Source organism: Struthio camelus, chromosome 3, assembly GCF_040807025.1.
Source record: "Struthio camelus isolate bStrCam1 chromosome 3, bStrCam1.hap1, whole genome shotgun sequence".
NCBI classification, from domain to species: Eukaryota; Metazoa; Chordata; class Aves; order Struthioniformes; family Struthionidae; genus Struthio; species Struthio camelus.
The window spans coordinates 53,292,610-53,319,723 of NC_090944.1; the positions used below are offsets into that span (position 1 = coordinate 53,292,610).

Consider the following 27,114-nt stretch of genomic DNA (forward strand, 5'->3'; position numbering starts at 1 on the left):
GACCTCTGGAGATTACCTAGTCCAACCTCCCTGCTCAAGCAGGGTCACCTAGAGCATGTTTCCCAGGAACACATCCAGACGGGTTTTGAATATCTCCAGGGAAGGAGACTCCACTACCTCTCTGGGCAACCTGTTCCAGCGCTCTGTCACCCTCACAGGAAAGAAGTTTTTTCTCAGGTTGAGATGGAACTGCCTGTGGTTCAGTTTGTGCCCGTTGTCTCTTGCCCTGTCGCTGGGCACCACGGAGAAGAGACTGGCCCCATGCTCTCGACACCCTCCCTTCAGATACTTGTACACATTGATGAGATCCCCGCTCAGTCTTCTCTTCTCCAAGCTAAACGGTGCCAGCTCCCTCAGCCTTTCCTCATAGGAGAGATGTTCCAGTCCCCTCATCATCTTGGTAGCCCTCCGCTGGACTCTCTCCAGTAGCGCCATGTCTCTCTTGTCCTGGGGAGCCCAGCACTGGACACAGTACTCCAGGTGGGGGCTCACCAGGGCTGAGCAGAGAGGCAGGATCACCTCCCTCCACCTGCTGGCAACACTCTGCCTAGTGCACCCCAGGAGACCGTCGGCCTTCTTGGCCACAAGGGCGCATTGCTGCCTCATGCTCAACTTGTTGTCCACCAGCACTCCCAGGTCCTTCTCTGCAGAGCTGCTCTCCAGCAAGTCAGCGCCCAGCCTGGACTGGTGCCTGGGGTTCTTCCTCCCCAGGGGCAGGACCCTGCACTTGCCTGTGTTGAACTGCAGGAGGCTCCTCTCTGCCCAGCTCTCCAGCCTGTCCAGGTCCCTCTGAATGGCAGCACAGCCCTCTGGTGTGTCAGCCACTCCCCTCCAGTTTAGGATCAGCAGCAAACTTGCTGAGGGTGCGCCCTGTGCCTTCATCCAGGTCATGGATGACTACGTTGAACAAGACTGGACCCAGCACTGACCCCTGGCGGACACCGCTAGCTACAGGCCTCCAGCTAGACTCGGTGCCGCTAATCACCACCCTCCGAGCTCTGCCATTCAGCCTGTTCTCAGTCCACCTCACCGTCCACTCGTCCAACTCACACTTCCTGAGTTTACCTAGGAGGATGTGATGGGAGACAGTGTCAAAAGCCTTGCTGAAGTCGACTTGACTAAGCTTCCAGGGAGTTCATCTCTCTAGTGGACTTTCTAAGAAGAAATCGTGTTTATTTTCATTTCCAATCACAAAAATGTTGTTTTAGTGTTTTTAAATGTTCGTGGCAGGATACAGTCTTTAAGTTGCCAATCTTTTTTTGTTACTGCTGTCTTCTGGTATCTGCTTAAACCAGTTCAGCTGCCTGATCAGAAGAGCAGGTGGGAAAGCACCATTTGCTTGGGGAAAACATACTTAATAGTATTTGCACTTGGAAAGATCAGGCTGCCTTTGGTGAGCTTTAGCTGGTTTCTTTTTGAAAATCTGCTACATGATCTGTCAGCGTATATTAATTATTTGAAGTTTTTCTAGAACTCTACACTCAAATAAGACGTATAAACTTTACAACGCATTGGGATATACTAGATTTATAATCAGTACTATAAATCCAAATTATGATTTTAATCAATGTGGTTTCAGAAAGAATGGTAGCTTACTGCACATGCGATTAACGTGAGGGACATTCTATGCTATTGCTATGTCTGTTGTTACAGACGTGTTTCCTCTACAGGATTACTGAGTTAGAGGTCAGGAATGCTAGCTGAAATGTTCATTTCAGCATATTCCCTCCCAGGGACAACATCTGAGACTGTAAAGTGATCAAAGATGAAAAGCAATGGGTGGGCAAGCAATGACGCTTTATCACAGAGGCTTGCTCTTCCACATCTTTGACTTGGTGACTATGAAGAACAACTCTGAGACAATAATCCCTTTAATAAAAAACTACTGAGGTAGACAAGAGCTGAGCTCGTTTGTTTTGGGAAAAAAAACAAAATCTATCTGATAGCGAGCTTATCTAGACAGTGTGACAGATTCTCTGAAAAGAAAGAGGCCTGACTATGTCTCAAGAGAGCTTAAAAGAATGAAAATTGAGTCTGTTCTTTTCCTGTGAGTCAAGAGGAAAGCCTACGTAATCAAGCTTTCCCAAATCTGAGAGAGAAGCAGAAGTCTCAAAAATGATTAAATGAATTTTTGAAATCTGCAGGTGAGGAGAGGAGAGAAGCCCAGAATGAAACTCCACTGTAAAAAGGGCAGAGAGAGCTCAGATGTAGTATGTTTCAGGGGTTGGCAGCCGCCAGCTGCCCAGCCAACATATGCATGGCTCTAGATTAGCCTGGGTACACTTCAGCTGGCATTTAGACCCAACGCTACAAATAAAGGGGGCTGTTTAGCTCCCAGGTACCTTGAGCTAAGCCCTCTTGTACAGACTTCTGCTATGGCCCAGGACCACAGGTCCTGAAAGAACTTTGCTATTGCCATAGGTGGAAAGCAGGAAGCAAAAAAGTGAGACAGTGGCTCTGCCTAGAGGTATAGCTGTCTGTGATAAAAGCCAGTCTTGACTTTGGCAGCAAGAGAGTAACTTAGCCTTTGGGTGATGCAGACATAAAGGATAATCATAGGATACTGGCCCTACAGGTGGTGTTTTGCCTGTGGGCTGGCCCTGTGGCAGTGCAAGGGTCTGAGGTAGCTCTGAACGCCCTGTCCCATTCATCCCAAGATGACTAGCCTCGCAAAGGCAGTGACAGTGTGCATAACGTTCAAGATACTGGTATCCCGTGGAAATCCGTCTAACTGCAGGTAAGTATCCAAACGCATCCTCCATACCCAGCAGCTGACACCCAGCTGGACAGCCTGTGGAGGCTCTTTCCTATTCAGACAGAAAACTAGGAAAAAAGTATGTGGGAAGTATGTGGCACTTGCCACATCACAAGCTGATACCCTGGTGTCCTCAGTATTCCTTTGTGGTGATAGGAAGAGGTTTAGTCTGGCACTGAATCTGTGAGGATGGGATTTGTATGCTTGCCCAGGGAATATTAGTGCTCATAAGCCAACCAGTCCTGGTAATCCACCACCTCCTGTGATGGCGCTGCCATAGTAGCTCTTCCCGCTTGCCATCTAGGAAGGCAGCAAATTGGTATATAAATGACCTCAGTGACAGAAGCTTTGTTCAGTAAAACTATTGCTGTTTCTGAGAATAACTATTTCGTTTACCATGAGAGGATAGATGCTGTGGTCCAGACAATGAGGACTGGCTCCTGAAAGCTGGAATAGAAGCCCCAAAGTTGGCAACTGCCGCCTTGCCCTGTAGCGTGACTACCAGCCCCCAGATCAGTGTGTCAAAGGCAAGAGAGTTTTGCAGCCTTTGCAGGCAAGAGTGGGCTGAGCTGATACAAGAGGTATTGGAGAGGTGGTGCGGACAAGCTGAGGGAGAAGTGTGCATAGAAAGACCTACATCGGTGAGACATGAAAAGCAAGTAAAACAGCTCACAAGATGGAATTTATTTCTGCCAAGCTGTGCACAAAAGCAAAGCAAGCTAGAGATGAATGACCACATCTAAAAAAAGTTCAGACAGAAGTGATATCAGGCAACCCGTAGTGCGCCCTTCAATGGAAGAAGGCTTTTTAAGGTTTATATCTAATACCATTGCTGAAATAGCAGAGCACTCAAGCTTCCCAGAAGCAAGGAAAAGGAAATTGAAGAATTCAAGCTCTAGTGTAATGAAATGCACTTTCCACCCACTTAGATTTAAGACTGTGATTCAGTTACACAGTTTCTGGGATGGAAGGACATTGCAGTGCATCTAAATCAGATTTCTGAGCCTCTGGTAGCAGATGGACCTCAAGAGAAAAAACACATAGTCAGATAGCTAAAATAAGCAGATATGTTTCACTGCCTCTATTTCAGTGATGGTGTCACCCTCTGCCAATGCCAATTACAACAAGACGAGTAACCTCTTTAAAAAATTGTGGCACAGGGACGATAATAACATCAAGAGGAGAGGTTTGCTAATTGTGTAGCTTCACAGTAATTCGAATCATTTGTATCATCTATCTATTTGATGCAGCATATACCCAGACTGTACTGACAATCCAGGAAATCAACCATTTAAAGTCTAGCTCATGAATATAATCATAAAAGATTACATTAAAAGAATTCCATTAAGAATTGATGGCAGCCACACTTAATGATTAATTCAATTTTTACAAAAATTATAACAGACTGAGAATTTGCATAGTTTTATTTTATCATTCATTTCCTCTATTAAAGGCCAAGTCTATAATAAAATAAGCAAATGAGGCACTGGAAAATCTTTCATGTATCATAGTCTTCAAAGAGTATCATCTGCTTTAAAAGTTGCTCAGCCTTCCTGCAAATTTTGCCTAATGCTTCCCTACCAAAGCAGCGTTTGCTTTTCTCATTCCTGGTTTGGGAAGTTCTACACTCTCATCTTCTATTAAAAAAAAAAAAAAAACTTTCAGAATAGTGTGACTGCTTCTTAGTTGACTGGGATGCTGCTGACAAACTAGTCTTTACTTAAAGTATGCAATTTAATCTAGGAGAAATAAATCACTCCAGTATAATGCCAAACACTGCCTATGGTTTCAAGCAGAGGAATAATAAACCCTTTCCAAATCTAGCAGCAATGGTACTAGCAATAAGGAAATTTAGAGCTGCATGTAAAGCAAGAAGGCTCAGTAACCAAGAGATAAAGCAGAATAGCTCGTATATTCTGAAGAGATATGCACTAACTTACCTTTTTTGGTTTCACAGACTTCTGTCATAGTCAGATACATCATTACCATTTTATTCCATGTTTAAGATAAAACGTGGTGAAAAGGGTCCATCTGTTCATCTCTAGCAACCACCCAGTCAGAAGCTACAGTGCCAATTTCTGCTCAAAATTACACGAAGGTGAACCAGTAATAACTACTTTGACAGTAGTATATTCACTCCAGATTTAATACAGAACAAAATTTGTTTCCTTATTGGCAGTTCTCAGAAGTACTAGAAACTCTCCCTAGAGCCCTACCTAATATTTCTTCTGAAAAAATAGTGTCCATTACTTACAGTGTTGTTTAAGTCATTGTTTGGCACATAAGTGCAAATTCTTTGTCTGCCGTTTAACTGCTGGGCAAAGGGCTTTAAAGTATTATGATTAGGAAAAGCATCTCACAACATCACAGTCTATTGAATACTTGGAAAAAATTTTAGGGACTTTCCTGAACATCTGGTTCTCTAATTAGAAATCGCAACTTCTGTGGGATATTATGGGCAATTTTGAAATTTTTTCTCTATACACCCAGCTTCATCCTATATGAAGCAAAGCATTATAGCGTGAAAGTTAAAAGTTAAGGTCTGTGGGCCTACTCACTATCTGTGTCCTAAAGGCTAGTTGACCGTCTATTTTCTCTGAGGTGCAAACCCTGTTAGATATTCTAAAAGCCCTTCTTCATCTGAAATTAATCCACCTTGTGTCTTAATCAGCTTTATAAGTACACAAAATCCCATATCAGACTTGCACTGCAGAGAAGATTTTATCAAGAAGAAATGCTTAAAAAGCTGATCCTCACTCATCTTCCAAGAATATCAAGAATACCTGGATCCTTCTCTTACATCCCTCCATATTAGCATGTAATACTTTGATTTATACAGTTGCCAACAAATGTTGACATTAGGATAAATTTCCTGGACATTAGAGGCCCAGTAGCACGTTCTGAAAGAGTAGAGATCTTTTCCTGCACAAAGATTAAGGCCAAAATTTTGCCAGTCCACCTCCACTCCATTTCAAAATTCTATAAAGCCTCTTTATTCCCACCTCAAAGATGACCCAGCACATTCCCAGTAAGTTAACATAGATCGTGCAGTTCTGTTCTTGATTGGAATAGGTTATGTTAAGGAAGTGTAAGGAATTGCATCACATTATAATTTTAGATAAAGATTTTAGTCCAAATTCTTCCCTCTCTCATTTGTACTTTTCCATATGTATCTAAAAGGTAAGATATTCAGTGATGATATGCTGCTTAAGCAGAAGTGTCTAGAAATGTCTGCACTTCTTTTGATGAACAGAGACTGCAAATGCAATAACATTGAGAGACTTTAAAGTACGGTTAGAGAATCTGCGATCATCTGCATTCACCAGCCAAGACCTTTGATAAGCATGTTGTTTTAGTAGCAACATATTTAAGCGTGATCACAGCATGAGATGATTCTGTTACTCACATCATGTTCTAAGAAGAACCCTAAGGGAAGTCCACTTCCGAATTTTCCTGATGAAAGAGTATCCGGATCTTATGATCCAATTTCTGAGAACACTAGGGGTTACTGAAGGTCTTCCTCATCTTGGATTTTCAGATCTCTAACCCAAATTACCAGTTTGGATTCAAATCAGTAATCCAAATTAGAGTTCTGATCCAATTCTATAACTTTCAGGATTTTTCGCTACTCAAAATATTTTAAATATTAAAGACAAAACTACTCTATTAGTAGTAAATGAGTGTGTCTCAAGTAACTACTGCATTTTCTACTTAGAATCAAATGAATTTCTAAAATTGACTAATGCTAATGTTTGAAAAACCACCTGTTATTTGATATCTTCCAAAATCTACTTTGAAACCACGACAAATTTCCATTACAATTCATTTAAAAATAATTAAGTCCTCTTAAGTCTCAGTATTAGAACACACTAAATCACAGTCGTCATTATACTGATGAAACTACAACCAAGAAGAGATGTATGCTGTGACCCAGCTAATAAATGAGGTTAAAGTGGAAGTGGAAGTGGAACCAGCTAACAAAGTGTTTTGGTTCCTCATACCTAGAAGCAAAATGAATGACCAGGTAAAATATTTCTTGGTGCCAGTTCCTTAGGTTAGCTAGAATAACGGGGGAAGAAGTTTGCAGATAAGCTGATGGCACTACCTTAAAAAAAATAGAAAGATGGACATATGAAGAAGTGGAATACATGGACAGGGAGCTGAGATAGCTCAGGAAAGCCACCTCTTGCTTTCTCTTTTGCTGTTTCTGGGGTGAGTTACCTGCCCAGATCATACTGCAGCAGCCAGCCTGGCTTCCAGGGCCTGCAATAGGCAATGACTGTTTTGGTCTCTCAGATGGCCTGATGCTGTACAGCAGATTCCCCTTTTGATTCCTCTCTCTTTCTGTGTAGATGTAGCACCACCCTAGATGAGGTGGATTTTATTCAGATATATCATCTTTCTTAGGAATATAGCAAAACTTACCTCTCTGCCTTACTGAAATGGGGGTAAGATTTAGCTGTGTGACTTTGTTGGCTTTATTGGGAATTGCTCAGCAGTATCTGAACATAATTGAATTTAGTTACATATACCCATACCTGAGAGTCATTAATAGGATTGTGTCCACAGAAATTGAGTAATCCTTTCAATCCCATCTAACAGGATAAAGTAAAATTTGTTCGTACTTCTGTCCACTTTCACCTTTGCCCTTTCTGAAACAGTGAAGCTACCTCTTTGACACATCAGAAACTGCCTCGCTATCCATATGGGATTTTCAGAAAAAATCAGCTTTCTGCAGCTTCAACAGTTTTCAGACAAATTTACCAGTTGTCGCAAAGCACTATTACAGGTTGGCATCTATAGCAAGGAAGAAGTTTACACATCCTTACTCCTGCCTAGTTAAAGAGCCTCATTTTGCCTTGTATTCAAGAGACAAAGAAACAGGTTGGTGCCCCAGCGCAACCCTGCAGAGACTCATTCTGATGAGACCACAAACACAAGTGCCGATTAGTGCCAGGTGTGATGCCAGCTTGGTAAAGCTTGGAAAGAGCTCTTAGAAATTCATCTTTCCTAGCCCACAGTAGGAACAGACTTACCGGGAATAACACCATATGCTATGACATTTGATAGAATTTCTTCTGCTTATCTAGCAGAGCACTAGGTTAAAGTAACACTGTACCACAGTCCCATAGTACGTTACAGTAACCATTACAGTAACCATGTACCACAATACATTATGAGTTGTGTTGTTCCTACATTTAGGTCCCAGACAGCGTCTAACTGCAGAAGTCACAATCCTTTTTGGCTAGACTGTGAGGACACTTCTCTGTAGGAGGAAATGAAAGGCTGATTGGCTGATGGTATTCCAAACATCCTCAGAGAGGATGCGTGAAAGAGAGAAATAATGCTGGAGCTAAGGAAAAAACCTATACACCAGCCTTTCACTGTGCTGTATTTTATATTACTGTTAAAAATTTGCCAAAATATTGCCATATTCCAGTCACATAACAGGGAGTTGTATAAAACAGTCTAACAGTAACTAAATTGCACTAACAGTACAAACATTAGATTCGCAATTTGATGGTAGCAGCATTAATAACATTCACAGCAGAACATCTGCCTTAACAAAAGCTTTAACAATGATTTATTTAAAAAAATCAAAAGTCAAAAATCTCATGGTAAAGATGCAAACTTTCCATAAGCTGACTCCTGACAAAATTTATAGAGGAAATTAGTGGAAAAAAGTAAAATGTGACAATTTATGAAAAACAGGGAGGGTCAGTACCTACAAGCATTTTCATAAGTCTGAGAAACACTACCTAAAAAACTTGGATGCCATCCATAAGCCTTAGGTAACGTCATATAGGAAAGGAACAAGGCACTCTCTGATTCTATTGCTCACCCACTTAACCAGAGGCAAGAAAGAAGCAAAACGAGACAACATCGGCCAGCCAAAATTTGAATAAAGCAATCTACTGCCTCTTTATACCTCTAAGTAAACAGGTACGTTGCACATATGCCATGCACAGGGAGAACGCTATATGAGATACCTAATTTCCCTGCCCACATAGTATTTGATTCAGTACAGCTACATAGTTAAGTGCCACAGAATAATCATGATGTAAGTCTATGCTTCTCTCTTTTTAAAACAAATGTAACCATGGTAATAAACAAGTCACAGGGGAAAGGGAAGAAAAAACTGAGCTTCATCTTACTAAACTTTAGGGATGCAAAAGTTAGGCCACCAATCTAAGTTGCTTGCTTACCCTCCTCTAGAGTCACTGGAAGGAGGTGGGCATTTCTGGAGAATGATTCCTCCTCCTAAAATAAGTTTCTTGGATAGAAGGGATGATTCACCACCTGAAGGTACCTAGAGAGCATATGGGAGTAGCTTAGATTAGATATCTAACTTATTGGGGGTGAAAGTTAGATAAAACGAATCTTGTAACTGCGTGATATTTCTCAGAATCTAGAAGACATTATAACAGAAGATGTATGGTAGAAAAAGCAGAAATGAATTTGGCTCTCTCTGCCAGAGTTATATTGCTTTTTAAAAGCTGACAACAGTTAACGGCTTATTCTTGATAGAATTCAAAGCAAATGCCATTAAAAGACACATATGAAGCAGGTAAGTGAAGAAACAAAGTACCATTTTACTGTTCCTTTTGCTTCTCACATTACTATTACAGCAAGGAGATACAAACTGATTTTGAAGTGTAGTTATGTTCTAGACACTATAATGGGTCCTATCATTACATTTCAAACACAAAACCTGTTAAAGTAATGTGCATTTCAGTATAAGACATAAAAAAAACCACATACAATCATGCTGATCCACAGCACTGACATTAAGAACATTAAGAAACATCCAGCCTGTTTCCTTTAAAACCTGCCAGCTTGTGTTGACAGGAGACAAAGAAAACAAGCTCAGTTCACTGCCTTATTAAACTAATGTTTCAGCATAGCAGATGTGGAAATACCTCCCGCAGATTGCCACAAATGTGGGTGATGTTCCTTTGCTCCTAATACATACTGGAGCTAGAATGCCTTTTTCTAAAATGTCTCAGGGTTTAATATAAAGAAACTGGAAATGATAGACCATCACTTTCAAAATGAAGCACCCTCTTTATTACTTATCCTGTGAGGATATTTCATAGCAATATATGTCTCCAATTATCTCTTCAGCTGGAAAAGGCTTCAGTCTACATAGCCATAAAATGCTTTTAATGGGATAAGAATGAATGAACAGCCACTGAGTGACTACCACAGTCCTTCCACTATGCCAGTCCTGCTGCTAAGTGAAAGAAAAGCCAGGTAAAAAAACCCACATATCTGTTATTTCCAATATTCCTCTGCATGAGTGGAATGAGAATAATCCCAAATTCTGACAAACCCATTTAAACTAATTCCTCAAACACAGTTAGGGAACAGCATGACACTCTCAATAACCACATATTCTGACAGACATGTTGAGAAAATAGTTGCTTTTTTCAAAGGTTTAAGCATATTACTGCCTGAGCACTGCTAATAGCACTTCCTCTGCACTAGCAGCGATTGTGTTACCAGCATTTAATGAAAGGGTCAGAAAGGCAATATAAAACCAGATTTTACTATACACACACACATACACACATGCTTGTTTTAAATCAAGTAAAACAAAGTCTTCCATTGCGCTATGAGCACAGTAGGGTACCTTGCTGTTTGAGGCACATATCATACGGAAGGTTATGATTAGATATCCTTGACTGGGAACAAGTTAAATTAAAATATCACTTTCTTGGCTTGCTTCATCGGAAAAAAATGTTGAAATTTCATTTCTCAAGACTAGCTTGCTGAGCAGTCTTACTGCAATCTAGAGAAGAGAAATGAACATAAGTCATCAATGCATTATAAATACAAGGGCATGGGACCTAAGCAGGTATGTTTTTCCTCAGTCTTATAAAGTAATTTGCTAGCTCAGTCAAAAATCAGAAGACTTTGGCTGTAGAGGCTCAATGAACAGCCCCTGTATAATGACTACAATCAGGATATGATACAATATGATATGATAATGATTAATATGATACAGTGATTAGGATTGCTTCACCCTCCACCTCAAATTAATTCTGGAGTGTTGCAAACCAGGTCATGTGAAAGTGGTACCACCTTTCTTAGGACAACATCTCAAATGACATTTTTCTTATTTGCCAAGACTAACTGTTTGGAAAGGCAGGAGGGGCCAGTACAAGAGGCTAATTTCATCCTATTGGCATTATTTTTCACATGCCACATGCAGTTAAGAAATGTGTAGCAGCACAGCCTCCCCTTTTCCACTCTGACTGCATCAGTTTTTGCAGACCATTACCAAATGATACCATTTATTGCAAGGAGATATATGGAGATAGGTCTGTAAGTATTCATGGACGACAACGACGATGATGACCTAGATATGCATGTATATACTAATAAATCCCTCCAAAAGGTACACTCATCCAAATACGTTATTTAATTCTAGACCAGAGGACAGTTTTGTATCCTAAATATCAGTGTCTGCAAAAGCCCAGACAAAATCTAAGCATACCTACTTTTCAGTAGAATACATAGTTTGTTTCTACAGCAGATTTTCAAACTAGAGCACTCGGAACAATAGGCAGAAACCATGTAATTTCAATATAAATTTTAAATAGCATTTTAATCTAATCTTTTTCTCCTTCAGAGATCTGTTCTGTGCTGGTCTGATAGAGCCAAAGAATGCAAGATTATATTGCAAAGTCTCTTGTGAGCAACTATATTGAAATGAATGGATTTGCTTCACTTTTATAATTGCTATGAGAGCAAAAATTGGCCTACTGTAATGAAGATGGTCCAGCCTTTGAAGTGAATATGTGTGAAAGGGAGTCCACTACATTTTAAATATCTAAAACATTTCCAAAATATTTTTCATGTAACATCTGTAGCACACCTAAATTGACTGAAGCACTATGGAATGACCTGGAATGGATAATTTAAAGACATCAAGTTGAGCATCTTTTCTAAGTATATTAGTAAGTCATCCTTCCTAAATATATATAGTTCTGTATTTAAATACCTGATCTTCAAGGAAAGCTAGCTTTTCAAATTCTCTACAATTCCTTAGGGGAAATCAACAATATTACACTATACACATATTAAAAAAAACGTTTATATCATTTCATCAAATATCAGTGGGTAAGCTGCAAAAAGATCAATGAGTAGAGTGTATGAAAAATTTCCCAGTGAAAAGACTTCATCAAAAAGCATCAAAAGTGTAATGTTTCCTTCTATTTCAAGGACTGGCAGGTAAGAACTCACCCTAGTCAGTGGGAACCAGTAGGAATTCCAAAATGTTTGATTACATCAGTTCTAGCAAATGAAACAAGCCAGGGAGGTATCTCTGAGATCAAATGGCATGGCTCAGGACTTATTCATCCAGTTAAAGTCTCCCCTTAAAATATAACGCCTATATCCAAATGCTAAACAGTATGGACCCTCTGAACCATGTCTGGGAGAAAGTTAACTGGCACGGGCAAAATTAACCATGCTAAGAATTTAACAGCAAGGATGGCACACCAGCATTCAACCCAGCCGTCTCAGCCATGCCCTGGCCCTGGCCCATTTGGCAGCACAGACATAGTCTCAAAGTCTGTAGCTCCACAGCTGTCTCACCGTGCCCAGGATTTGACAACCTACAGGTCTGCAGCTCTCAGCTGGCCCTGATGTTAAGCTGCTGTGAGGCCAAGGATGCCAGGTCTTTCAGGGTCCCTGACATAAAAGGCAAAAGCCTTCATATCTTTGGAGCCTCATCTTAACTTGGACTTGACTGCTTTGGCAGTAAAGCCTCTGAGAGCATTAAGATATTTTGAAGGTTAAGAACTTTAAGCCCCCCGATTCCTCTTTTCTCAAATAGAGATGTCCCTAGGCTGATTCTCTGGAGGTTGTCTGGGATCCTGGATAGTTCAGGAGTGTTTGCAACCATGATACACGGGACCATTTTGTTGAAGAAATATCAGAACAGTAGCCTTTTGTGTTTCTAAAGGAATTGTTTCTTTGTCTTCTAAGGGAATTTTGAAACTCCTAACTTTCCTTCTGAATCAAAATTAATACATTCTCAAAATGTTGGCATTTCCCACAGAAAGGATATCCAGGTTTTGACAAGTTCTACCCCTCAGCAGTTTCCCTCTAGCTCAACCCCAGTTCCACATCCGTGATCCTAACTTTGCAACTCAGATCTTTCTCTAGGCTGCTCCACCATCTTCACTCTGTCACACACTATTGTGAACTTCTGCCTGCTCAGACTTATTGCAAAAATATAACCTGAAATTCTCTATGCCAAATCGTACTGGAGAATAATATGAACTATTCCACCAGTAGCAAAACTAAAGAATCATGTTTTCCTGTAGTTTACGGACAATATATATTAACACACCTTCCACCCACAATAACAACATGATTCTCCCCTTAATTCGTCTTAGCTCCCTGTAGCCTAGGATGTAACAAAGTGTATTAAAGCCAGTACAAACAATAACTGCTATATGTTAGAATCTAACGCAAAATGTTAAAGGAGCATTTGATACTACACATTTCTTTGAAGACAAAAGAGACAACCAGTAAATTAAGCATAAAGAGTATAATTCTTAAGAATAATGATTTTCCATAAGTTTTTGACTCAAATCTCTGAAGTAAAAGCACTGAAAACAAATATGTACTTGACCTATGTTAGTATCTTAAAATCTTACCTGTCACAAGACAGTGTAGTATTTTCTCTAATCTACTAATAAGACTTCCTGCAATTTATTTACTCCAAATTCTAGTTTAAAAGGATCCAGAGCTTGCAACATAAAACGGTGATATAATTTAAGATGACAACTCCTATTTCTAAATAGCATATTAAATTTTAAAAGCTGTGATACACACAACGCAAGCAGATCTAATAGAGACAGTAGGTATCTTTAAAAAAGAGCTGCAAAGTTCACATACAGCATTGGATGGGAAAGTTATGAGGGATTCAGATTCCAAGGCATATTTTTCACTATTTTGACTCCATTTACCCCAGCTGACCTTTCTAAAAGTCAGATCCATTTAAGGTGGCTAAGACTGAACACTCAGGATCAGTTATCTGGAAAAAAAAAAATTTCAGAATACAAAATTCATGTTCAAGATTCAGTGTGGATTGTAAAAGATCTGACCCATTTCAGGTCTGAATTCTGTTCGGACCTGAAGTTTGAACATAATTTCTATTTTGAGGCTCTAGGTCAGTTCAATTCTACATTCAAATTATTTAGTTATTTGAGAGAAGATGTCAGAAGAAAATAATTTTTCTATCTCATATGAAAGGAATATTTATACCTCTGTGAGTACTGAGGAGCTGCCTAAAGCCAGAACTTATGTTTTACCCAGTGTCCTGTGCATCAGTCTTATGATCCCAACTTTATATTTTAGCAGCAAAAGACAAGATACCTCTGCATGGCGGTATCATCAGTCTCACGCAACAATGCACATCTCTCATGAATCTCCAACCACAAGCTGCAGAGTACTCCTGCAGCAGCACAAGACTCTAGTTCACTATATAGAGCTACAATACTCATTAGTCCAAAGACAAGTATTTCGACACCAGGTGTGATGGCCTACTAGTAGGGGCATTTGTCTAGAAGAGGAGAGACCTGGGTTTCAGCCCTGCTTTAATGAACACTTGTGTTTTATTAAGTTCACTGAGTTAGTTCTGCAGGCAAAAGAGATACTTTAAATACCTGGACACTGACAGGGCTCAGGTGCCACTATGACACCTACAAGCTCAGCAATGTGAGGACACATCTGCTTCTGGATATACTCAAAAATAGTCATTGTGTAGCTTGAGAAACACAGAAACCTAGTGATTCTCAGCACCTCCAGAGCCAGAAAAATGTCTAACTAGAGATTCTGTTTACTTATTTTCTTTAACTTAGGTGGCAGTTAGCCATCTAATCCTATTTTTGTATTAATTTCTTTTGTGCATTGTTTGTCTCTTTACAAAAACTTGGATAATAGCACATCTTTCCTATGCAGTCTCAGAAGACGTATATTTGGAAAAAATTCTGTTAAAAAGAGAAAACAACTGTGACTGGAATGATCAGAGTAACTCAAAACATTTCAGCGAGGATGGGGAAAAATTTCTGTGCTAAGAATGATTTTGGACAGTTTATTCTTACCTTTGGGAGTCTGTTTCTAATACACTAAACAAAAATCTGACATAAGTATATCTGACCACATATAATTTAACTCAAATATTCAGAACATTTTACTTATTTCCAGATTGTACTTACCCTACGCACACTAGGATTAGTGAGTTAAATCACAACTAGAATAAGTGACTAACATATATTATTTCTGACTGCTTTCCTCAGAAGAATTGAGTATGCTGAATTAAAATTGGGATTTTTTTTCTTTTGAACAGTCATAATGTTGTGTATTTACTTGTATTCAGAGAGGAAGGTTTATGCTCATCTTTAGCTCCTGTGAGAGTTTCTCCATTAGTCAAACAACAGCTTTCAAGGAAGGATACTCCTGAAAACAGGCTCCGTACACGGTACTAGTCGTGGCCACTCTCTCTGGGATACTATTTCATCACTTTTTCACTGTGTTTTGGTTTACTTTTATAGACACTAGCTTCAGCCCCTCAAGAGGCAGGCTGCAGAGTCAGAGTCTGTTGCTTAGTAATAGTAACCTTCACGGAAATTAGCTTGAACTTCAAAAGAACAAAACATCTTTCATTAGTCACAGGTTTTAAGATAATGAATTCCTCTGAGAAAGTTGATTAGAAGAGTCAACCTTCCACAATCAAGTACCACCAGCATTGGCCTAAGTTGCATTAAAAAGGTTAGCAATGCTCTTGAAAGGGCTATTTATTTGTACCCCCTAAATTATGTTTGACATTCTTTCCACCAACATGCAGGCCCACGTTGACAATGGCACTAATAAAGACAAGCTTTACCTAAGTGGAATTGGCCTCTCATATAGAATAAGGCTAGAAGAAATTACTGTGCTCTTTTACTCCGATCTCTAGTATAATACTGGTCACAGGGAGTAACTATTAACAAAAGCATCTCTTAAAAAATCCAATCTCCAATTTAAAATGCTTTTTGTATTTTCTTTTTCCTTAGCGACCTGCTTTAGTTAAAAGAATTCTTATCTTGAGTTAAACAAGACAGATTTAAGATCCAGAGAGGCACCAAAAGCACTCCACTTTATAAATGAGTCATTTGTAGACTCTCATTTAAAGGGTCAGAGATTGGTACCTACATTCTCTGCACTGAGTGGAGAAAGTCAGCTACATCTGAAGGCTGATTCAGTTCATCCATGTGATAACTAAGAAGCCACCTAGAGCTGTCAGCAGGTATGTTTGGCAGAAGGCTGTCCATATTGCGACCTTTCTTGCTGAAGTTCAGAAGTCTACCCCCTATTGCACACTGGATGCCTTTACCTATCTGAAATCCTAAATTTCAGTTCCTTCTTGGAGGATGATAGGTACCTAACTGAAAGGAATTCACCTCTTTTAAAGCATGATCGTACAGAAAAGGACTAACCTCTCAGCCTTGTGGTTAGTGCACGCTGCTGGAAAAAGCCAGAGTAAGAGCTGATTGCCTTTGCCATCACTTACCTGCAAGCACCAAGCAACTTCAGATGTAGCACAAAGTGAAAGCTTTCTGGGGTCAGAAAACAGAAATGAGGGAGATTCTGGATTAGAAATTAGGACAGTGAAGCCTGAGGTCCCACCTCAGTGCACCGCACTGCGTATGTATTCCACAGTAAGTAATCACTCAAAATGAAAACAGAAATCAGCCAGGCAGTTAAGATCATCGCCCAGACTTTCAACTTGCCCAGATCACTAGGCTGCAAAGTCAGGCCTCCTCAAGTGAGTCCCTCAGCTCCCTTACTTTCTTACTTTCTATTTAGCCTTATAAATCTTGCATTGCTTCCTCTACCTAGTCTGACAGAATGGATAGGAGAGCAGGTCAGTCTATGGCATGATGCTCTCTGGGTTTGAAATAAGAGAAATAGAAGTAGAATAATTACCAAAACTAAAAAATTATGCTAGAAGGCTGTATAAGTACAATTTTAGAGGTGACTTCATCAGGCTTCGTCTACACTGGAACAGGAGAAATTAAGACCAGGCAATTAAAGGTGGGAATGTAATGCAGTCTAGTTGAAGAATGAGTAATCTCTGTGTAGACGCTCTCACACAGAACCAAAGTGGTCTAATTCCTTCGGATTACATTAGAGCAAACTAAGGCCAATTGACTTCTGCAGTTTACCATAGCAGAAAACACAGGTATTCCTTGCCTCTTGTCTACAAAGAAACACTAAAGAAAGTTAAGTTCTAAAATTCAGTTTACCTTCATATCCTGTACACAGTCTTTTTGCAACATAGCAATCAACAGAAACCAAGAAAGAAATAAAGGTAGATCTAACGGATGATTCAGACACTTTAGTAATCCAAAGTCAAAAGACAGAATCTTAAAGCCCCATTGATCTGCATTTAACCCTAAAGTTCATAGGTGCCTTAAATTTCCCACGAAATTCCTTAAGTGCTTAGGGGTGAAATTAATCTGACCTACTGTGAACCTATATCTTTCAGCTCTCGTCACTCCAGGCTCCCTTTATAATTTCCACTTTATAATAGGGGAGAGTTGCACAACTTTTCTAGGCTCAATTTCTTTTACCCTAACGTAAACTTCCAAAACAGCTCATATAAATCATAGCTAAAAACATCCACTCATTTCCAGTGACTGCAAAGGAGCCTCAGGTGATTAGATCAGGATGAGGTGTGTATGCTACAGATAGCTAAATTAAGGCAGACCAATCCCATCGTAAAAGTCTGCTTCTGCACATGCCTAGAATTGCTGCAGCACTGACAGCAGTGAAAAGTGCACTGTCTATCTCAAACCAGGTGTGACTGTAAAACAGAATAAGCTTTACAGAGTCTACATCACATAAGAAAAGTCCACTCAGCAGGCATTTTCAGAGCTCATCTGAAAGGCTGCCAAAAAAACATGCTAAGCTAGAATTCTTGGTATCCCACTCCCTTTACCTAGTAATTCTGCGGTTAAAACACTCAGGAGAGAGGCATGATTTCAGTTCCTCTCAGGATCTGAGTGGATTTTAAACTACAGCTTCTGTCTCTCCTGAATGCTTTAAGCAGCGCATTCTTACCTAACCTGAAGTGAGAAGAGGGGGCATTCTCATCCCCTTCTGTAAAAGCTGTTCCTTTTCAAATGAAATAATTAAATATTCACTGGGAGAGACTGAGACCTGGGCTGGACAGCTAGTGCATGCATCGGCAATGGGGACAAACCTCGCTCCTGTTCCTCCTCTCTTGAAAACAGAGCACTGAAATTCCATACCATCTTATATCAAACAGTGACCGGAGCACAGTCTCCCCCATTCTTGCGAAGAAACTAACTTATTCTCTTTGGCCCAAGCAATGCTAAGCTATTTGATGTGAAACAGCCCTCAGGAGGGACTGACAGTGTCTCCCATCTCCTCCAGAGTATACTACAGTATACAACCGGAGACGTGACATGAGTTCAAGTCTCCTTCAGTAAGGAAGGGAAGGAAATCCAAGTCCAGGGAACCAAATTCTAAACCATTGGTCTCACAGTTAAAGTATCAATAAAGAAGCAAAAAATGGTGGAAGAGATGACACTTCATCTCTCTTCCTTTGAGAGGACTCCTTCCAGAGTAATACAGCACTGACACCCCCAAAACCAACAGGGCTTAACTATACACCTTGTCTTGAGCTTTTTCTGTCAGCAAGCTACAGTGGCTCCCTCTTGTCACACTGGCTTTTTTGACACTAATCTCAGCCACCAAAATCTCTCATGTCTTGACACAGAGCCTAGGCACCTTAAATCACAAGGAAACACTGTGCTATTTAACACAGCAGTTATTACAGCTGCTTCGGAGATCAGATTAAGTTACCCTTGGAGGAATTACTGTCATTTTATTTAACTAGATCTCTCCTTTGAATGGAAGGGGAAGTGTTTGTCAAATTCCTACTCATGTTGGTGAACAGACTTAATTTTATTCCAGGTCAACCACAGAGGTTTGCACTGCAGTGATCTGTTTAAGATACAACACCAACTAAGCAAGTTGTATGTCTCATCATAGCTGTTCTGCACCCACACACCAGGAAAACTGGTTATATAGACACGGGCAACTAAAACAGGAATAAGTTCTAGTCTGATATTTATGAATACTGTGTTGCTATTTTATGCACCATTTTCCATTTCTGAAGTTATTAGTGATTTTATATCAAGTTGCATTCACTGTTGCCCAATAAAGTAAAATAAAATGACATAATCCTAGTATTCTGTGCATAAAGTATCTGTAACTTCCCTTTGAAAAACAAAACCCTGATTTACAAGTGGTGCTTAAGAACTAAAAAATATGCCCCAGTACCACTCACATCTTCCTCCATCACAGTGCAGTCACTGACTTATGGCTCTTTTGCCCCTCATATCAGATTTGTGACTTTCTTTATAAATGACATTTTCTTTTGAGAGCAAGCAGTAGGAACTTTAGGCCTGTTGGACGCTGACCAGCAGCTTCTGTGCCCAGGGTGCTCGTGCAAATGGAGACAAATCAGCTGAGGGATTCTTATTCAGCAACGAAGCAGCTATAGACTGTTGTAGCTCAGCTGCAAAGAGACAAATGAAAGAGGCTGTATAAAGTCTGCAACACTTCTGGGGATAAAAGAACTAGAATCCTGAAGAAACACTAGAGGCAGAGAATGTACACGCTCCCCTAACAGCTGCTCCCATAACAACTTGTCCCTGGCAAACCCAAACTCATAATCAAAGGTGGTAAAACTTGCTCTCAGCCTTTCACAGCTGCTCCAACCTGTACCCAGGCTGGGACAGAGTTGAATTTGCTGCTCCAAATCCTCCTCCTCCTTCCACAGAGGCAACACCAGCATCTCTTGCGGTCACCATACCCACCCCCTCGGCACAACAAACCAAAAGGCACCACCTTGGGAGGTGGAGAGGCAGGAAGATGCATTGTTTGCAGAAGTACAGGGAAGGAGTTCCCAAATTAGGTGTGCAGGCAGCTGCTCAAATTGGATTATCCTGACTGAGCAAGGCCATTCCATAGCAACTGGAAACACCCATCCCCTTTCAGCAACTCTTCAGGAACATGCCTTGATGCCTCATAATTTAAAAGAAAATATTTTAGCAGATTTTCTGCTATATCAGCAGCAAACCGAAAAATTCCCCCTAAACAGCCTGGATGCTGGATCACTTTTCGTTTTACTAATATGGGCAATAATTCATCAAATACTAACATGCAGCACTTGAATCATAAAGGTCACTGTCTTGTGCTGAAATGAATCATTCCATGCAGTACCACTGCCTGTTTTATCACACAATAAGATGATTTTGATTACTCAGTCCTAGCTAAAAGGTAGTAAACTTACTTCAGATGGTATTTTTAGGACGGTTATTTTCTCTTTAGGCCTTCTCTCTCTTCTTTGCTGGATATCATTTAATTTAGTTCAGATATGTTGACACACCTCTACCCAATTTCTGGTAATAGAGCATTTTGTAAATTCACTACACAAACATTTTGACCTAAACAAAATCCATCAAAAATTCAGTGAAGACAGCTAACATCAATCTTTGTTAGTTGACTTACAAACAAAAAAAGTTTGGAAGCTGGGTATTAAATTCAAGAGGCCTTTTGCTTAGGTTGTGAATGCACACAGGTATAGCAATGCAATAGACTTCTGCCACATTTTTGGAGAATGCTCATGTTTATTTTTTTCCTTCATGTTTCTCAGGTATTTTCACAGGTGTAATATGTACAGAAAAGACAACATCGTTCTACTTAACAGCTTGTTTTAAAACAGTAATTCAAGGTTGCTCCACATCAGAAAATGACTACGTCTCAAAAAAGGATCAATTCAGTTCATAATGGCAAAGTAGTGGCTCCTGGAAAACTGGACTTAAAAAGTTCTTCACCATTCCAATGACAACAAACTTGTGCTCTGAATTTTTATTTTTCACATAAAAATAAATCAGAATATCTTTCAAGGAGGGCAATGTTGAATGTCTTGAGAATTAAAAACCTCAAACGATTGCAGAAAGACCACTGAAATCTGGCAGTCATTTATGCATATGCCCAAATAAGAGAAAATATAAAAGCATCCAGCATACAAGTGAAAAAATAATCAACAGAAAGCAGTAAGAGGCCAAACAATTTTCTTCTCTATATACATATTTTTATAGGAGTAACAAGAAACGTCAAAAATACACAACCTTGAGTACAAAAGAACTATTTTAGCAATAGGTTTGTACAAATGAAAGTTGTGAAAGCAGCATGCTTTGACAGAACGAGCTAAACCACAACATAATTGAAAAATACATTCATTTCAATACTCCATACCAAAGACTTCTGAAAAATCTAATGCAAGGGAATACAGTTTAGTAACGTACATCGTTTCTGGAGAGGAAGAAGTTTATAATTCCCCAGTAGAATCAGAAAGAATCAAGCTAATCTCAATTTTTAAAATGCTGACTTGTCAAACCCATTAAAATGCCCTTATAGCCCTAATCCTGGCAACATGTATGTCTTGTAACATTACAGATATAGACAATGTTATGCTCATCTTGACAGGATCACAGAGAGCAAGACTAAGCAGTTTAATGGTCTGTAACTTGATCCTAGAACTTCAGCTGTAATTATCAAGGCACTGCTCTAAAGACAGTATATTAGACACGATAGGCCAAATAGTTCTGTAAACACGTAACTAACCTGGGTTACTTCTATGCCACCTTTTTTCCTTTTCTGAACACTCTTCTATTCACTGTATGCTGTGATCATCTGTAAAACTTAAGTGTGAATACTGTAGCATCATTTAAGTTGCTTTTGGATTTGGGCCATCCAGGGTTTTTTTTCTCTGAGCCTCAACTGATCCAGCTCTGAGCAGAAACCCTGCTAGAGTAGGGGTAAACACCAAGTTATCCAGAAAAATCAGCTTTGACACTTGCAATTTCTATTTCACAGCAAGTACAAATCAGAGATTATGAAACCCCCCCCCCCCCAAAATGTTTCCCCTTCCTCTTCAAGAAAGTCATTTCACTAGCTTTACTGCATTACTCATCATCTTTCCTTCTTGAGTCACTACATTTTATGCCATTGATTCAAACCCCTAATACCGTAGCTCTGGAAGACAGCAAGAATACCTGCTCCTGCCAGCACAGACAGTGTATATTCCCATTGAATTACGTTAATTTAAAGCATAGTTTTGCTGCTTTCAGAGATAAAAGGGAATGACAGCTCTGAAACAGAAAATCCATATTACCCAGGTCATAAACTTCTGCTATTCACGTAAATATAATTGAAAAAACAAAAGCTCTATTGCAAAGACACACTAAAATACTCTTGTTTTACAGCAGAACTCCTTTACTGCCTTTCATTCTGACCACAAAACCCATATCGTCGCCAGTGGAATTGACAAGGAATGGAAAGCAGACATTAACAACATAGTGGCCTCCTGGGTACCTTTACAGCGAATCCACAACCTGGACTAGCAGTGTATTAACAGGCTTTTAAAATTTTTTTTAATGAAATGAGTAAATTAAAAATTGTTCCTTTTACATTCCTGGAATTTGAATATAATCAACATTTATACCAATAGCTGTCAATGAGAGGAACAGAGATTACAGTTAAATTAGTTCTTCACTGAAGACATTTACTTTTGTGCTGTAAATGCTTAACTGGCCCCAGAAAGCAAGCAGTCCCTCAACACCCATGCAGTGCAGAATGTTTCCTGCACACATTCAGTTGAATCCTTATGCAGCTTGTCGTAGACATTTGCTCCTCAGGGACAAGAACAAAGAAGAGGACCCTGTGCTTCGCAGTGCTGAAAAGAGCTGCAGCCAAGAGAACCCTGAACCCCAGCCCTGGATAAATCGGATGTACATTACTCCTCTTCTTTGCAATCACAGACCGCCCTGAACAACTCCCTGCAAGGATGCACAAGTTCTGCAGGCATCCTTCCCTAGCCCCAGCGCAACTAAGGATCTCTCTTCAAAGCCTTCATTTTACTCACCTTTCATCATTTCCTTGTTCAGGAATCTGGATTGCTATCATCAAGGGAAACCTTTGACTTTCTACTTTCAGGGTAGGTACCAAGACAGCCTGACATCAGAGATGGTTCAGGTAGAGAATCTGATCTTTAACACATGACAACAGTAGAGCAAACCCCTGAGGCAGCAGGCACTACAAGGGGAAAGGGGTCATGAAAAAAAAATCAGTGTAACGTAATATCAGAGAGAAAGAGGGAGTTCAACTAAACTCCATCCATAGCAAACTGCTGGCTAGCCGTTATTCATTATTGCCAGTTTATGGTTTCAGTTTGATACTTAAATTGCAAAACAAGTCAGTCTTGTTTGTTTGTTTGTTTTTTCTCCAGTCATTGCATGCAGACTAAATCTTAAGCCTCAACTATGGTTCGTGTTCTGTTTGTTCGCTGGTTTGCCCTACTATCCCTAATTCTTTTCTAACAAATATCTGATAGCACAATTTCAGCAACATAGAGCATAGCTTGCCTAATGAGAGCTCCAAACAGAAATATCATTATACCAACACAATGTAAATTGTAGGTCCAAAGTCACAACTTCCACACTTTCAGGTACATCACTAGATTTGGATAGTTTGTTATCATCAAAAATAACATCTACATCCACCCTTTCCCCCATGCCAATTTTTATGTGAACTCTCTTTCACTAGAGTTTGTGTTAGCCTAAACCTCAGGACATGGCATTTTCATTCCCTTTCACTTCTCTGTTCTCTCCTTTCAACTCCCCTAATAACTGAGCAGTTAATGTTACTGTTGATCGACTGTCAGAAGAACAGCAAGTCTGTGACTGTGAGTGTAAATATAACAGCATAAATTGCCCTCCTAGAGCTTAAATGGGTTTTTCATTAAAACTCACCAATATAATGAATAATAATCATAATACCCCTTCAACAGAGAACAAAATATTCCAATCAACAAGTTCTGTAGCAAGTTTTGTAAAGTGCACAAAAATATTAATGGAAATATAAAAAGGGAAAAATTTTCTAGTGTCACCATCAAAACTTCGGAAATATTGTTAAAATTAAATAGAAGTTATCTAATGAGACTTTTTGGCTCTAATATGTTGGCAAGCAGCAGCAACATTTTTCGGAAAAATTACACCAACTGAATATACTGTATCTTAGCAGCATAAAAACCCTACAATTAGATGCAATTGCAGGCCTAGTAAGCATAAACCTGACAAAGTGTTACAAATGTAATTTTTGTTTAAAAGAATGGATTTCCATGGAATCCTAGAGGTAACATTTGTTATTTTGTTTACATTGTATTCTGGTAGTAAAACCAACTATAATCAATCACTTCCCCTCTGTTTCTCTCTCCTCCCAAAATTGCACAGAGTATTGGAAAATTTAATCAAGTTGTATGGCCACACTCAAGAAGCCATATTAAAGAAAACAAAAATCAACCAAATCTTAAAAACAAATAATCCTAGAAAATAATCATCATGTCAAACAACTGCAGCTTCACACTACCGACCGATGCTCCCCACACACGTAGATGGCACTGGGTCGAATGCGTCGCCTTGTATGGCCAGGTAGCTGTGGCAAAAACTTGAAATATTTGGGCATTAAGTCTAAGCATGCATCATGAAACTTCTTAATCCTCCAGTAGTAGATCAGTGGGTTCAGTGCAGACTTGAGGTAGCAGAGCCAAAGGAGCCAAGTGCTTATCTCAAAAAAGTTGTGCTTGTAGTAGAAGTGGCTGTTGAATGTGGCAATAAGGCTGTAAGTGGTGAAGGGTGCCCAGCAGACTATGAAGACAAGGAACAAAATCAAGATGGTTGTGAAGGCACGAGTTTTAAAGCTCATATCAATATTCATCTGAAAAGGTCTCTGTAAGCTCATAAGACCAAGTTTGCTGGCCTGGCTGAGGCATATGCTGTCAGGGTGACTATGGATACGAACTGCATTGTGGCGGACGGTGTTGAGTATGCCCATGAAAGAATACAGCATTACCAGGAATGGAATAAAAAAAGAAATTAACAAGATAAGTATCACATAGGCCCGGTAGCCTGGGCTTGTAGAGTAGCCAAATACACACTGAGGTGCTCTTGAGGGTATCTGCAGATTAGGATTCCCTACTGATAGCGGAAAAGCAACAACAAAGGACGCTGCCCAGGAAATCACAATAAGAAATTTTGCACGGTAAGGGTTCAGTTTATCTTGCCTCTGAACTATGATAAGAAATCGGTCAATGCTAATAATAAGAAGAATTGCTACCCCTTCCATGACAAAAAGCCAGAAAAACATGGCAGAAACTCTGCAGAATGTATCCCCGAAAACCCACTGAGTGGTAATGATTGTTATCAGAGCAAAAGGCATGTTCAGCACTGCCAGCAGCATGTCTGCAAAAGCCAGGCTTGCTAAGAGAATGTTAATTGCAGATCGCATAGCAGCCTTCTGGTAGACCATGAGGCAGACAACAAAGTTTCCAAGGAAAGAAACCAATAGGATAAATATCATAGCAGCAGAAAGAATGATCTGGAGCGGCAAACTCAAGCTCCTGAAAACGTCTTGCGATGGCAGGATAGCTGTAGTGTTTACCAGAAAAGTACTTCTCTCAGTGGTGAGCACAGTACCTGAACTATATTTCAATGGCTGTGTTGTGCCACTACGAAGCAAAAACTGGGGAGTGGTAAAATTCATATAGGCATTTTCATAAACAATAAAAGTAGCATTTGAGGTCCCAGAATGGGCCAGTGTCAACATTGCTGAGAAAACCATTGCTTCAGAAGGAATGAATGCAGAATCAAAGGTCTTCAAGTCATTTCAGCTTGTTCAGGCAGTACCTTATTTGCGGTCATTTGCCAAATCAAAATTCAGTGTCTGAAAGCATCAAAGCTCCTAAACTCACGTCAGTATTTCCATCTGAAAAAGAAGAAAGCAAGCAAGCAAGATTCTTGAAAGTCTGTGGGAACTAGGAGATCCTTCTGCTTTCCTTAATGCCAAAAGGATCCTTACTAGACCTTTAGTAATATTTTAGGTCAGTGCATTTTTCCTAAGCACTGGTCACAGGAGTCTCACAATATTTGGTCTTTTTCTTAAAGCTCCTACTCCTGTAGTCTTGCTGATGCTGTACGGTACTCTCACTCATCAAGCTTTTCTCTACTATTACCAGGACTGAAAAATTTTTCATCAGTAAAGACCACATTTTCAAACACTGCAGTGAATAGTTCAAATCAGTATCTTTATTTAAATCTCATAATTTTTAAACTAACCTCATTTTTTTTGAGATCACCTACAGTTGAAAATATTAGCAGTATTTCCAAATAAATAGCATGATCAATACCTGTCTGCTTGTTTGGTAGGCACTGACACCAAGTATCCAAGCTAATCTATCTATCTATTATGGAGTTCCTTGCTCCATCTCAGTGGACAGTACTAGATGCCTCAGAAAAACCATGCAAACCATACAACCTTTTACTAATTAATAACTTGTCTGCAGGATTAAAGTATTCCTCAATTTGTTTCATTTAGTGACTGACTCATATCAAGTTGCAGGAAATTAACTCTTCTTCAGTCTTCACAACCCCCTCCCCTTGCAGCAAGCTTTCCTGTTGTCACTGGTCTAGATATGGCTTTGTTAGTCCATCTTGATATCCCACATAATTTAACTGTGCACATCTTTTTCCTTGTAAACCTCATCCTTAGATATTTTGCTAAACTCCTTCCCCCAGTATTATACTGCAGGAATATAGCATCTCCTTTTATCGGTTTACATGTACTGTCTTAAGTATTTCAGCAAATATACACTGTTCTTATATATACATGACATGTAACAAAGCTGAGAGCTGTCTCCCACTTCCAGTGGGAGGTTTTCCAAAAAACTCTTCCTATCCATCCTGGACTAATTAAACACTCCCAGAGAGCTCTGGCTGGAAACCAAAAGGATTCTATGTCCTTCTTAAAAAAGATTATCGCAGCCAGAACCTAAGTGAGATTCATCTCATCCAATCTGAATGTCTGCAGTAGCCATTTTAGGCTCTGCTTTTCATCAGAAAAGATATAGATACCTTCAGAGCACAATCTGTCTCATCCATCTCAGCACACAGCAACAAGCTTGTGCTATTAACTCAAGATGCCTATATCCGATAAGACAAATCCAATCCACAGTATCTACACAGGTTCTTTTTGGCATCAACACTAGGCACAAGTGAAGTGAGAAAGGAATGTATCTAAGAAATTTAATAAGCACCACATGCTTAGTGGAGGATCAAAAGCTTACTCTTCTCAAGGTAGCATTTGGCTAACAAAGTAGTGAGCTGTAAAACAACACAGTATAAGCTCTTTCCCCAGGATGGACTTCT

General features: G+C 39.7%; 1 protein-coding gene across 7 annotated transcripts in view; it reads right to left on the bottom strand.

Annotated features, from left to right (window-relative positions):
* Positions 1-20,462: 20,462 nt before the first annotated feature.
* Positions 20,463-27,114, bottom strand: part of GPR63 (G protein-coupled receptor 63) — a 35,528-nt gene continuing 28,876 nt past the window's right edge. For 6 of the 7 annotated variants that reach the window (XM_068937833.1, XM_068937838.1, XM_068937836.1 and 3 more), the window contains one exon: positions 20,469-25,675. In XM_068937833.1, the coding sequence (XP_068793934.1) occupies positions 24,272-25,531 (1,260 nt within the window). In that variant the 5' untranslated portion in view covers positions 25,532-25,675 and the 3' untranslated portion in view covers positions 20,469-24,271. Of the gene's footprint in view, positions 25,676-27,114 lie in introns of all 7 variants that reach the window. The other variant, XM_068937839.1, reaches the window with a different exon arrangement.